The sequence below is a fragment of the Saccostrea echinata genome, unplaced genomic scaffold (assembly GCF_033153115.1).
Source record: "Saccostrea echinata isolate AGI-Se365-2 ecotype Australia unplaced genomic scaffold, CSIRO_AGI_Sech_v1 ptg000001l, whole genome shotgun sequence".
NCBI classification, from domain to species: domain Eukaryota; kingdom Metazoa; phylum Mollusca; class Bivalvia; order Ostreida; family Ostreidae; genus Saccostrea; species Saccostrea echinata.
This window is the reverse complement of record NW_026889750.1, coordinates 8,430,884-8,446,391: the sequence shown is the minus strand read 5'-3', so window position 1 is coordinate 8,446,391 and position 15,508 is coordinate 8,430,884. Positions and strand designations below refer to the sequence as shown.

At 33.7% G+C, this 15,508-nt stretch overlaps 1 protein-coding gene and 1 pseudogene across 1 annotated transcript; both read right to left on the bottom strand.

Annotated features, from left to right (window-relative positions):
• Positions 1-829: 829 nt before the first annotated feature.
• Positions 830-9,175, bottom strand: LOC133182192 (uncharacterized). The gene is made up of 3 exons (XM_061316942.1): positions 8,902-9,175; positions 8,219-8,611; positions 830-1,272 (listed from the first exon to the last, which is right to left on the bottom strand). The coding sequence occupies exons 1-3, from the start codon at positions 9,173-9,175 to the stop codon at positions 830-832; spliced, it is 1,110 nt and encodes a 369-aa protein (XP_061172926.1).
• A 2,173-nt stretch (positions 9,176-11,348) lies between these two features.
• LOC133182182 (complement C1q-like protein 4) lies at positions 11,349-12,940 on the bottom strand (annotated as a pseudogene).
• Between the last annotated feature and the right edge of the window lie 2,568 nt (positions 12,941-15,508).

Genomic DNA, 15,508 nt, shown 5'->3' with positions numbered 1-15,508 from the left:
TAAGCAGGTGCATTTTTTTTTAAATGCAAATTTTTTGAAATTTATTTTTAATTTTTTTTTTCAAGTGATACTTTCTATCTGTTAATCAATGATATATTTATAAACTGTAAAAGTTTTCACTTTATACCTCACATAGTTTTGGAGCTATTGTAAAAATAAATTTTTGGATATGTTGACCTTTGGCAAAACCTTAAGCGTTTTATTGCCAAAGTTTTGTACATAGAAAATATTTAATCGTATTTGTGGATGATTGTGATTCTTCAACATACAATTCATGCAAGAAAAATATCATGAATATTTCTTTCTGTTTACGCCTCTTCTTTGAACCATACCTTTTTTTTTTACATTAAAATTCCGTTGTTTGTTTATGTCGTTGAATTCATTAAACATAGCAAAAATCCGTCGATAATTCAGTGTGTAAATAATTGCCCAACAATTAGTATGAAAAACGTCAGTCAGCATTTGACTTAAATTAAATTGCATAGAACTTACGAAATGACGACTTTAAACGAGACTGCTGATATACTTGTTTCATCAACTTGTTTGTCAATAACTTACCTCGTTTTCGAAATTGTTCATACGTAGAACATGTACTTGCATATCGAATCAACTGAGAGATGTAAACCCCGTATGCAGGTGATGAAGGTATATTGCTGCATAAGTAAGGGAAGTTGGCGATTGAAAAGTTAGTCATAACATTTATCATAAAGATTGGTTGTTAGATTACCATAATTATATTACAAACAGATTCTTTCTCAGTTTCTTAACTTTCAACGCTTATGAAAAAAGTTTTTAAGATATTTTTATTTAGTTTGCAAAAGTTTTACATTTATCTGTAAAGAAGCCAACCAGAAAAAGAGGTCCTTCCAACCGGGCTACTATGAATTGCACCACTTGTCGTTTGTTGAGTTCTGACAAAAACATGGTCGCCAACATTTACGTCAGATATTGCTAATCCACTGCTACAATGGTTACCGACATTCGAATCAAGACCCTCTTCAAAAGTTGCCCCTAACACATTTCCATTCAAAGTAAGTTGAAGAGGGACCCATGAGAATCCCCCGCCTTTGGCTATACACACGGAGAAGTGGAAGGCATATACTCCAGTAACAGGTGCGATGAAAATCCCATCTCCTTTGTTATAACCATTTCCTCTGTTGATATGAATGACGTCATAGACAATGAGATGGTGGACAGAGAGATTTGGAGCTGAGTTTGTGGAGAGGTAGGCGTAGAAAGCCACGGCAGGGGCAGGATATGTGTCTGGAGGTACTGTTATGATATGAGAGATAAAGACATAATTCAGAAAATATTGCAAATTGTAAAAATGATATATTTTCCCAAGAATAAACTAAGATATGTATAATTTAACAGAATTAGTTTCTTATTCTGCTTTTAAATCCTAACTTCAATCGTCGGGGTCAGTTTGGGGTGAAAAATATGTTTGCTGTTCTTCACAATGGCAAAGTTTCTAGTTTTATATCTTCTATTTTATTCCGTATCATTTTGCCAAGTACAAAAAAAAAAAAAATCAGTCTTTTCTGTTACTCACTTATTCTTGAAACAAGTCTATTGCTTTTGACAAATTTTCTAGTGTCATTCAGTGATGTTTCGAAGACTTCGGCCGATCTCTCAGGAAAAGGACTACTATCCTTTTCTTGGAAATTTGGATTCTCATAAAGTAATATCGTGACCATATCTTTCACAGAATCGAGTTCACCCTTTAGTTGTCCGTTTTCTCGTTGGACATCGAGGACCACTGATTTCAAGAGTTCGTTTTCTTTTCGCAGAAGATAGTTGGATTCTTCTACGAACATTAAACGTTTCTCTATTTCTTCTCTCCAATCTTCAGATTCAAATCCACAAGCTACACTAAATAGCGTTATAAGAAGAAGAAATCCGGACATTTTGAACACCGCTAAAACGATATATGTGCGTAGTGCAATTTGCCTGATAAGAATATACATGAGCTATTCTAAAAGTAGATAAAAAGTTGCACGTTATACATTGATATGGCATACAGGACTCGTAACATAAGTATGTGTTTTTTTTCACTCAAGGTATAACAAATATAACATCCAAAATAATTAAGAATACTTTTCAATTCACAATTATTTCTGGTAGATATTAATCGAATTTGCAGACGTCGCTATTCTTTCCAAACTTTTTTTTTTTTTTTATAACTTACTACCTTATTTTTTGAAAACAAACCTGAAAACATGCCTTCTGTCTCGCATTATTGGCACCTAGTTACAATTTTTGAAGCTTGTTGATTCACCTTGTCAAACACTGTGATCAAACTGCATTCGGATAGTGTCCATGCTCTCTGACCTCGGATCCAAATAGTAAGTCGTTTGCCAGTAAATTGAAAGATGCAGAAATATCATATTTAATCATTAATGTCATATTTTTTATAACGGCGCTGGGATGATTTTGAGACTCTTGGAAAGTTTTCTACTTATTACCTCTGTTGCACATTAAAAATGTTAATATACTTTATCCACTTCTACAGACTATCATTCCAAACATTTCATTTCCTCTCGATGCAATAAACCTGTGGCCATAGATGAACAAAATGGACGTAACGTATATCAAAAAGGTTCTTGTAAGTTAATTTCCCTTGTTGTCAAAGTACTAGGAATAGAAAGCAACAGCTGAAACGGGATATGTCTTTCGCGATACGGAAAATTAAATTAAAATAAGATTGAAAAATACTGTTGAGTCCCTATACGATTTATTTTTGGGAGATCATAAGCGAGAAAAACTTTCACGTTTTTTTTTTTTTTGATAACTCTTGCATCTTAAATAATACAAGTAATTAAACGCGAGATGGAAATTTTTGTGAGTAGACAGTATTGCGTAAGTACGCGAAAGAAAAGTTCTCATTAATAAATGTTTTATAGTAGTTGGGATTTTTTTACGAACACATGTCGCCCGTGTGGCGCAGTGGTTAGAGCGTCTGCTCTAGAGTCGCGAAGTAAGGAGTTGATCCTTACGTCGCGGGTTCGAATCCCACTGTGTGGCGTGGAGACCGGTCCTTCGGATGAGACCGTATAAACCGAGGTCCCGTGTAGCAGTAGGTGCTGGCACGAAAAAGATCCCTCACTGCTCTATGGCCGCCGAGTATAGGACAAAATTTGCAGCTCTCCACCGGCAAGTGGTGGCGTCTCCATATGAGTGAAAAATTCTCGAGAGGGACGTTAAACAACATACAAACAGACAAACAAACAAACGAACATATGCATAAATTCTGTTTGAACATAATTTTTTTGACATTTTACTTATTTTGGTCGAGTTTTCTATTTACGGTGGACGTTTTGTAGCCAGCGTGGCTCAGTAGTTGAATGTTTGTTCTAAAGTCGCAGGGTAAAGTAGCGGGTTCGAATCCCACTGCGGGACGTGGAGACCGGTCCTTCAGGTAAGATCGTATAAACCGAGGTCCCGTGTCGCAGTAGGTGCTGGCACGAAAAAGATCCCTCACTGCTAAATGGCCCAGAAAGCCGAATATAGGTCAAAATTTGCAGCCTTCCACCGGAAAAATGTGACATGAGCTGCACATGTCAGACTGAGTGCAATACAAACAAATACATGTAAAATGCAATGAAAGGTCATTAAAGGCAATATTTCGCCCATTCAGTTCACAGCGGCCAGAAAGCAATCAGGCGTAACAAATGCGATGGATATGCCCCTATGCTGATAACTAATAGTAAGTATTTACATGTCGTGTTCAGCTTTATAAAGTAAATCTTTTTAGTATCACATTTCTAGTAGTAATATCACTATACTAAACATCTTGAGGTGAGGCGTCATTCTTATTAATACCCTTCCAAGAATAGTTGTCCAATGATATTTTCTATTTATAAGGTGCACTTGTCTTCTGATAGAATGATGTTTGACTCTATATGTAATATGGTGATATCAGAGTTCAGAATTGGATGAAATACGAAGATAATGAACGGTAATCAAGCTCAAAAGTCCATTGAAAAATACAGATTGTGAGCAGAAAACATGGACCTCTAAAATAATCAGAGGTGGGATCAGGTCGCATGGAGGAGTAAGCATCCCATGTCGACTGGTCACACCAGCTGTGTGCTCCTTGTCATGATCGGATGAACAGAAAAATCTAAGGCAATTGAGATTGATAATAAAGGCCTGACAATTTGTGTGAAAGCGTCAGTCAACATTCGACTTAGTGATAGATTATATTTGCTAACAAGGTCATTAGAATAGAATATGCAAAATGTTGACTTTTGACCTGGACTGTTGATATTCTTGTATCATCAACTTATTTTCAATAGCTTGCCGCGTTCTAGAAATATTTGATATGTAGAGTATCTAATCAGCTGGGAGACAAACTCCATATTCAGGTGATTAAGGTACATTGCTACATTCATAAGGGAAGTTGACGATAGAAAAGTTGAAGTATCACGTGTATCATAAAGTTTAGTTTTTTGTTTACCACCTTTGTCTTTCTCTAGTAAAATATTCATGTATGAAACAGATGTAAAAGACTCTGAGGTCTAAGTTTGAGTTTAAAGGGATACAGTATATCGAATCAACGTAGGAATGAAAATAAATATTGTAAATTGAGAAAACGTCTTCGATATATGTAAATATCGAATTGAAGATCACAGCAAACGACTTCTTTTCATGTAAAAGTTTTTGAATAAATTCTGCTTCATATGAATGAAAACCAAGTCTTCTAAAATGGCGCAAAACTATTACCCGTTGGAATTCCAACAGATTGTTGGAAGACTTGGTATCCAGAAAGTACATAGATATTGTCAATTAGAAACTCATGCATCCTTTTGTCCTCCGCTTTCACTGAAAGTGGAGGATATTGATTTTGGTCTGTTCGTCCGTCCGTCTATCTGTAATTCTGTCTGTGTGTAAAACTTTCGTTTCCGGACGATATCTCAAAACCATTCTAATCTTTTGCAATATAATTAAATATCACAACTTCCTATGACCTATAGAAGACCCTAATTGATTTTGAGGTCAAAGATCAATGTCATAAATTCGCTCATGCTGTCTGTGTGTAACACTTTCATTTCCGGACGATATGTTAAAAAGCCCTTGAGCTTTTGCAATGACAATTTATTATCACAACTCCCTATGGCATAAAGAATTAAGACCCCTATTGATGTTGAGGTCAAGAGATCAAAGGTCAAGTCATAAATTCATACATTCTATCTGTGTTTAACACTGTCGTTTTCGGACAATATCTTGAAAAGTTTTTGAGCTTTTACCATAAAAATTTTATATCATTTATATATTTTCTTATCGCCTAAGATTGATTGATTGTATGTTGTTTAACGTCCCATTCGAGAATTTTTCACTCATATAGAGACGTCACCATATACCGGTGAAGGGCTTCAAATTTTGACCTTTACTCGGCACTCAGGGCCATTGAGCAGTTAGGGATCTTTATCGTGCCAACGCCTGCCGTGACACGGGGCCTCGGTTTTTAAGGTCTCATCCGAAGGAACCGCAACTTTCACTTCAAAGTGCCGAGCGCATGGCGAAGGAACAGTTGCTACCCATTTTTTATTGACTTCGGTCAGTCGCGGCCGAGATTCAAACTCACGACCTCCCGATCACGGAGCGAGCGCTCTACCGACTGAGCTAACGTGAACGGTTTATCGCCTAAGAAAGAACTCGATTGATTTTAGGGTCAGAAGTCAGAGGTCAAAGTCATAATTTCATACATAGCAAATGGCAGTTTAAAAAAGATAACCTTTTTTTTAAGTTTTACGATCAAAGAATGAACTCGTTATAACAAGAGAAGTGACCTATAAGGCTGGTATTGGTCTAAATCTTTACAAAAATGCTTGTCAATTTCTATTCCGGTCGACGAGTTTAGGTTACAGGCATATAGTTATTCGTATCTCATACATATTTTTTTTCTAGTGTTCTAGTTAATGCACTTAGTATGCAGAGACAGAAGGAAACTTTTCATAGACATTAATTATGTACATTTAGTATGATATTGTCCACGAATTTTGATTGTTTAGCGTCCTTTTTTCATTTTTTCACTCATATTGAGACATCATCACTTGCCGGAGGAGGGCTGCAAATTTAGATGTGTACTGGGCACTTACAATCTCTGGGCAGTGAGGGATCTTTTTCATGCCATCACCCACTGCGATATGGGACCTCGGTTAATAGGGTCTCATCCAAAAAAACCGGTCAGCGTCACACAGTGGATTCGAACCTGTGACGTAAGGATCAAGTCTTTACTCTGCGACTCTAGAGCAGACGCTCTAACCACTGCGCCACGTGGGCGACCCACGCATTTTGAGTTCGTAATTAATTAATATAAGAATTATGTAATAAAATAAAGTGAAGAGTTATGGATATGTTACCCTACTCAAAAAAACTAGCCCATTGACTTTGAAAGTACATATAAAATGTAACAGTAAATGTTAAGTATATTAAGCACAAATAGTACAAGAGCTACGTTTACTTTTCACTTCAATAATCTAAATAAACACTAATAGCACATGCAATAAAGGTATATACGTTTGAATTGATCAAAGTCAAAGATAACAAATTGACCAAATATATCAACAATAGAAATTAATACATCGCAGCTCATTGCAGACTAGAATACCTGTATCAAGTAACACACACTGATTAGTTCTTGTCGTCGAAGTGTGCTACACTAATGTATAGTTCCGCTTGATTGCGGTTTGGTTAAATTTTCATTCTTACTAGTAATATCTTTTATATCACGAATGAAGAAGCATTAAAGATAGATAATTGCCCAAGATAGATAAATAAGTCCAAGTCCCTGCCAAAAAGTAAATAAAGAAAGTGTTTAAAAGGCGAAAAAAAAAGTGTGCCACCAGGTGGATACTAACCATAACTACAAAAAGTTAAAATGGTAAATAAATCAGAATCAGTCGTCCAAACAACTGAGCTACACTCACTGTGATGTTCGACGGTATAAATATATATAAACCTTTTCCTTTTTCTTTTGCATGTTTTGGGAATTTCGACCCCAGGGCGCGGGATTGGGGGAAAGAGGGCTAGGAAAATCCTATTTAAATTATTCCTTAGATAACAACTATCAAAATAGCAAAATTTTATTTAGGGGTAGGTCTGCCCTGGATGACTTCTAGGTTTATATTCATGCAAAAGCCCATGCCTAATGAACATTGATATTGAAATATGACTTTTCCCGGAAAATTATTCTCTCTTATAGGTCAATTCTTTTGTTAAGATGAATACATTCTTTAATATCTTAGCTCCCAATTGCCTATTAAAAGACCACGATTGATTTTGAGGTCAAAGATCAAGGTTATAAATATAATTTTTCTGTGTGTAATCTTCTATTTCCAGACCATATCATAAAAAGCCTTTAAAACTTTGCAATACGATTTTATATTACAATTCCCTTTGGCCTAAAAAAAAAGACTCCTATCGATTTGAGCCCAAAAGGTCAAAGGTCAAGCTAAAAAAAAATTCATATTTGCAAAAAATATATAGATTATATAATTATATAGATTTACATTATCATTCTTACAGTCATACTCTAGCACCATGCAAAGTTTCTTTAAAAAATCTTTTCAATGATGCCTTTGACACCTCTTTTCCGTTGCTCTCATATGGACAACGACGCAACATTTCAGTATACTAAACACTCGGGATTTTGACCTCATTTTCAAAGTTATTACGCCATAAAATTACATACTGACGTCACAATAAGTGTATATTTTTCTGATCTTTTTAATGATATAAAACTCATTAACTTCCGTTAAAAGGTTAATATTTTATTAAACAGTTCTCAGAACTTTTCAAATGACTCTCGTAAAAAAGACCCTTTTTGACTTTAAGGCAAAAGCGGAAAGGTCAAGGTCTGTATTTTTTCTACCCTCCTCTTTTTCCTTGAAGCGGGAGACACAGCTTCTCTAAATTAGCTTGTTAATATCAATTTCGGAGTACTTGTGTGTAGAATTATATATATATATTTTTTAAAGAAATAAATTTGCAGACGACCAATGACAAGGTATTTATATGCATTAGAAGCCAACGTTCAAATAATGCTCATTTTAAACACCATACAATGCATCAAATGAATGTGTATTCAACATCTAAGCTTTTGGAAATAATACAAAAGTGGAACTGATTTAGTTTTGAGTCGTAAATTTATTTTTCAACATATTAACATAACTCTTTCAATTGCTTAGAAACCAACCAGAAAATGATGTTTTACATATGTCATTGCTAAACAAGTATCCTGTTGTCCCTTTCTGTGTTCTTATGAAGACGTGGTCCCCAGAATTAGCAAATGTAACCACCAAATTACTCCCTTCGCGATAACCCATGCCAGCATGACTTTCTTCATTAACAGCCCCTATTACTTCTCCATTTACAAGAATTTCAAAACTAGCATATGCACTCCCGCCAATGCAAACTGAAAAATGAAAAACATAAACCCCAGAAACAGGTGCGATGAAGATGCCATCATATTTGTTGTAGCCGTTTCCTCTGTTGATATGAAGATTGTCGTAGACCATTGTATGGTGAGCTGTTATTGGTCCGCTATTTTTAGACAGGTAGCTGTAGAATGCGATGGAAGACACTGATGATGATGATGAAGGGGGAACTGAAAATTGTTATCATAAAAGTTAAAGCATATAAACTGTAGATTTTTTTTGCAAACTCTTGCTATAAATGACAACAGAGCTATAAATTTAAATTGTCAAATTTTACTCCGGAATCCGAACCTATGAATTCGATCTTCAATTCTTTTTAGAGCGCTTGTCATTGCTAAAGTTGAAAGAAAGCCTTAATTTTTTTCACCATCTCTTTTTTGTGTAATTAGCCTATTTTTATTTAATTGACTGGAAATAGGTACAATTAGTTAATACATGTATTTCAACAGGTTACACAAACCTATTCTTGCAACTCTTTGTTCATTTCTTCCTAAGTCAGATCTAAAATTGTCTTCAACAGAATCCACTATCTCTTCCCCTTTAGATTGCTTCTTCAGTTTATCATCGGTGTCTTGGACATGTTTCCTTAAAATGTTCTTCATGGTTTCAAATTCACTCTTCATGTTTTCGTTTTCACGAAGAAGGTCTTTCATAGCAGCTTTCAGTTCCCGATTTTCACGCTGGAGAAAATCTAAACGACTTTCAACGGCAGATTCCCAACCATTATCGTCCATACTATATATGAAACAAATTTGTAGAAACAAAACAAATAATGCTGTTTGGCGAAACATTGTTGTTTGGAGAAGTACAACGTTTTCGCAACGCTAAGTTTTATCGCCGATATATTCTAACATAGCTTATCTTTATACAGTACAGCAATTGACCTATAGAAATTTGGGGGTTATCTCATTTAGAGGAAGGTCTGTTTTTCAATTCTTTAAGGTATACTAGCCCTAGATTAGAAGTTTATGTGATTGTAAAGTGTCCGTCATCCGTCCGTCTGTGTGTCTATCTATTGTCTGTAGACGTTATTCCTCATATAGTTTTAGTCTCATTTCAGTAAAATTTGGCTTACAGGTTGACTACACCAAGATACATATTTCTGAATATCAGTTATTGATATAATTAAAGTTGATGCCATGGTTGCTAAAAATAGGATAAAAATTTAAATGTTACTTCTCTTACAGTTAAGTCTGATCCAATAAAACTTCGTATAAAAGGAACTACATTTGATACTCATTTGTTGTATTTTTTTGAATGGTGATGCCATGAATAATAATGAAAAAAAAATCCTTCAAAATGCTTCCTCTCCGACATTCAATTTTATGAAAACTTGCTACAAAAGTAAAAAACATTGATGCATAATTCTGTGGTTTTGATTTCAATGAATGAAATATGTGGAGATAACGAACAGTATTCAAGCTCAAAAGTCCATTCAAACAATACAAATCAGGAGCAGAGCAAACACAGGCCTCTAAAACCAGACCAGAGGTGGGATCAGATGCCATGGAGGAGTGAGCATCTCCTGCCGACCGGTCACACCCGCCGTGTGCTACTTGTCATGATCAGGAAAGAACGGAAAAATCCGTGTATAAATAATGGCCTAACAATTAGTATGAAAAACGTCAGTCAGCATTTGACTTAGTAATAGATTGTATTTGCTGACAGGTTAATGTATCGACAATAGAACTTGATGACTTTAAACGAGAATGTTGATATTCTTGTTTCATCAACTTGTTTGTCAATAACTTATTTCGATATAGAAATTGTTCATACGTAGAGCATGCTCTTGCGTATCGAATCAACTGAGAGATATATACCCCGTATGCAGGTGATGAAGGTATATTGCTGCATAAGTAAGGGAAGTTGACGATTGAAAAGTTAAAGTCATCACGTTTATCATAAAGCTTGGTTGTTAGATTACCATTAACGTCTTTTTCTAGTAAAATATCCAAATGTGAAACAGATGTGTCAGACTGTGGTATCTTTTATTTCAAGCTCACTGGGATATATGGTGTCGAAATATGAATGGAAATAGCTATTGTTAATTGATAATGTCGAGTTGAAGGCCACAGCAAGAGTTTTCCTTTTCTGTCATGGTTGTCAAAGTATTATAATCCTTCAGATTTTTTTTTTCAAAATTCCATCCCTTCCAGATATTTGTTGAATTTGAATTTTAAAAAATGGCGCTTAAAAGAATACACAACCAAATATAATTCGTTACAGCATTTCAATAATTCATTTTTATATTTTTGAATGGGTAAATATATAGTAATTTTATTTTTTTATCATTATAATGATTTTCAATCTCCACAATGAATTTCCATGCCATTTCAAAATCAATTTTACTTAAGAAAAATGACCATTCACAAATGCATTGTTATGCCAGTGTAGTAGTAATGAAACTTATCTCCATTACATCCAATGCCGTTTTTTTTTTTTTTTGGCATTACAAAATATTTCGATTCTAAGTAATGTGTTTTCCATTACATAAAGCGTTATGCCAAGCCTGCTTCATAGTGTATTTTAATGTCAGCATTACACTTAATTTTAGAAAGTTATGCTTTACATTATCATTACATGTAATGGAGATATTTATTACATAACAAATCACTTCGATTTAAAGTCATGGATTGCAATATCTTTCTATTATGTTAAGCATTACCCAAAGCATGTTTTCAAGTGATATCAAAACCAATGGAAATCTAAAATTATACTTTTACACAAAAATAATACTCATAGTTCTCCCACAAATGTCGTCATTTTTCTCGTTTATAATGCATATTTTAGTCTAGTTCCGATGAAAATTTCTTATCATGTATACATGTACGCAACCACGCATTACTGTCAAATTGACAGTAGGCATTTAGAAGACACAAAGATAAACATAGTTTTTAAATACGTAATGTTTTAATATGATTATCTGTACAATAACCAACCAGAAAATGAGGTTCTTCCATTTGCACTGCTGACAATAGCCCCTCGAGATCCTGCACGTGTTCTTATAAAAACATGGTCACCAGAATTCACGTCTGAAATAACTAAATTGCTACTACAATGGTATCCACCAGGTTGACCTGTATTTAGACCTTCTTCATAAGTAGACCCCAAAGCAAAGCCATTGACAGCATTTCTAGACTGGCCCATGGAAAATTTTCACCTTCAATCATGCATAAGGAGAAGTGAAAGGCGTAGACACCAGTAACGGGTGCGATGAAAATCCCATCACCTTTGTTATATCCGTTTCCTCTATTTATATGCACGACGTCATAAACCATAAGATGATGCGCTGGTAAATTTGGAGCAGTACTTTGTGATAGGTATCCGTAGAATGCTACGGCAGATACAGGATACGTGTCCGGGGGAACTAAAAAGATTAAATTAACATCAAGTTCAGGTGTGTTTTCTAAAAGATGTAATCAGCATACATACATAAAAGTTAATATAGAAAAAAAGTGGAAGGCTAGCTCCCCATATCCTTTAAATCGAAAAAATCTTGTTGATCCGAATGGGTTGATCCGAATTAGTCACTTCTCAGTCTCTTCTGGTGACACACATTTATAAGAAGCAGTACCACTTCTAAAAGATAGTTAGAATTTCTAAAAAAAAATCATTTATGTTGCTAGAAAATGACTGTTAATTAAAAAAAAATCACTGGTTAAACAGAAATGGAATGAATTTGACGAAGTTGCTGTCAGACATACCGAAGTCGAAATTGCTTTAAATGATTTTTATTTTGAGGGGATTATTATAACACTGCTGAAAGAATCCGAACTTAAGATCCTTCTAAGCCAATAAGAAAATTTTCAGAAGCTTATACACAGGAATGCAAACTGTCAGGAAGGTAGATGTTTCTGCTTTGGATGATGATAAACTAGTCATTCAAAGCTGCAATCTCAACTTTTTGGAATTTTCCTGAAAGCTTGGAAAACTCTTTGAAAAAAGAAAAAAAAGGAAAAATTGTGATTGTCTCTTTTGTAAGCTCGCAGAAGTCCTGACCGTAAATCTGCACGTCCCAGCTAAACAGACGTAGAACTAACGAGGAGCTAACTATATATAATTTACTATTACTCCAGACCATATTTTTTTTGTTTTAAAAGAGATTCATTTTCTCTAGATACTGGTAAGAATTTGAACTTACTTATCCTGGGAACAGGTTGAATTCTTCCACTAGGCATCTCCTCATGGTTCTGAACCGTAGATCGTTCGGAAAGTGTATCCCTATCCCCTACAGTGTGTTGTGAAAGTTCTTTAACAATTTCCGTGTTGCGTAACGTTCCACATTTGTCAACATTTTCTCTTAGTTCTTTTAAGTCTTGTTTCAGTTGTGCGTTTTCGTGCCATAGATCTTCGTTTTCTTTCAAAAGGCGAATATTTGATTCTTCAACCAAAGACAAACGTTTCTCGATTTCTTCTTTCCACGTGTTATCATCAAATCCTCTGACGAAAGCTATAAGGATTGTAAACAATAATATTATATTCATCCTTGCTAACAAGTTCTCTGCTGACCTCTTGTGAGCAAGTGAACTATAGATAGCGATATTTTACATTTTGATTCTATTGCATGCTTATTCAGATAAACTTTCACCTAACTTTAGATAACAGCTTGACAACAGAATTTCATTTTTATAGTATTATACAGAATATATTGCTTGCAAACTTGTAAATAGTATTTTGATCGTACCTCAGAAACAAGCTAAATTAGAGTTCAGTGAGTAAAATTAAGAACTTCCATTCAACTTAACGCAGAATAAAAATTACATATTTTTCGTAGATATCCCTGATGAAAACCCCTCGAAAATTTGCTAGTGTTCTGGTGTTGACAAATTTCACCTCTAAAGTATCAAGAAGTGTGACCATTTGCTGATATTTAATATAAATGTTCATTATGACATCTCAGTACTGATATTTAATATAAATGCTCATTATGACATCTCAGTACTGATATTTAATATAAATGCTCATTATGACATCTCAGTACTGATATTTAATATAAATGCTCATTATGACATCTCAGTACTGATATTTAATATAAATGCTCATTATGACATCTCAGTACTGATATTTAATATAAATGTTCATTATGACATCTCAGTACTGATATTTAACATAAATGTTCATTATGACATCTCAGTACTGATATTTAACATAAATGCTCATTATGACATCTCAGTACTGATATTTAATATAAATGCTCATTATGACATCTCAGTACTGATATTTAATATAAATGTTCATTATGACATCTCAGTACTGATATTTAATATAAATGCTCATTATGACATCTCAGTACTGATATTTAATATAAATGCTCATTATGACATCTCAGTACTGATATTTAATATAAATGTTCATTATGACATCTCAGTACTGATATTTAATATAAATGTTCATTATGACATCTCAGTACTGATATTTAATATAAATGCTCATTATGACATCTCAGTACTGATATTTAATATAAATGTTCATTATGACATCTCAGTACTGATATTTAATATAAATGTTCATTATGACATCTCAGTACTGATATTTAATATAAATGTTCATTATGACATCTCAGTACTGATATTTAATATAAATGTTCATTATGACATCTCAGTTGCAAAGGATCGTGTTTTAAGGAGGTTCGCTCCTGTGCTTTTGAGCAGATTTTTGTCTTGACCTATATTTCAAAAAATTCTGCATTATGTTTTAGTTCTTACAATAAATTTGGATTGTACAATGCCAGTTAAACTATATTCAGTCCAAACTCCTTGATTAAATTCTATACCAAAAGCATTAAGTGAGGAGCTATATTTTGTGGCGGAAGGTTTTTTTTTAAGAAGAAAATGATAATTTTTTCTCTTTCGAAGTATTTAAAGTATATTAAGTTTGGATTCCTATTTTTCCATGCAGCCTGCAAATAGAGTTATTCTGTACCGTGAACTGTTTTATGCTGGCCCTAAATTATATATTAAATAAACTATCATAAATTCTATCACCATATTTGATAATATATTGTGATATATTTGATATATTATAGCAAATATATTGTGAAAATCCAGAAAAAATCACCCTAATTTAAGCTTAATATTAGCACTATTTTAGAAATACCTAAAAATTAACATCACAGACCCCCACTTTTAATTTTCTTTTCTGATAATATAAGATACCCTTAACCATTCTTCTTAAATTCAGTAAAATGTCACTACTTTCAAATGATTTTAAAGCTTGTTAAATTTTTAATGCCAGAAAAATGATATTTTTGAGTGCAAAAAGGTCATATAATTGAACATGGGAAGAAATTTTAAAAAATTTTTGTTGTCCCAAATTTCAAGAAGAAATAAGACTGCATTTTCCCCATAATATATTTGAATAAAAAGTATTGGAGAAAAAAAATTAAAAATTGATTTATGTGTAAAACGTATTTACAGTGCAAAAAGGTCAAACTAAATGCTCTGTAGCGCCAAAAGAAGCGCATTGACCCCCATTTTTTGTTTTTATTTTTAATTAAGCTATGTGTGTAGATTCAAAAAAATATACTTGATAAAGAATTCTCATTACTTTTGATGGCAGCATCCAACCTCCTTAATACATGCTTCAAAGTAAAGTGACATGCTGAGGAAGAAAAAAAAGAAGGAAATTCACATTTGAAATTAAGAAATTTCCTGGACTTTATTATATTATATATGCTAACGTTTAAAACTACTCCAAATGACCCTAGTTGATGGATATACCCTCAGCTCACTCTTAGTATAGTTTTCTTATTGTGTACGATTCTATATATATTCACTAAAATGGAATTTTTCTGTATCAATAATCAGAGGACTGATTGACAAAAATAAGCAGTCAAATCAATTATTTTACAAAGAGACAAAATTTGAAACAAATCAATGTTTAAAATGGACATTGTATGAAGAATATATAAACAGTATCAATTTTGAAAAATGAATATAAGCAATTTGTGAACGATGAGCTTATCATTCCTCAGAGTAAAGAAATGAAACAGTATTGCGACAATGTACATAAATCTGATATAAGACTTAAGAGTAGTATATAGAGCTCAAAACGTTTTATCATGCAAG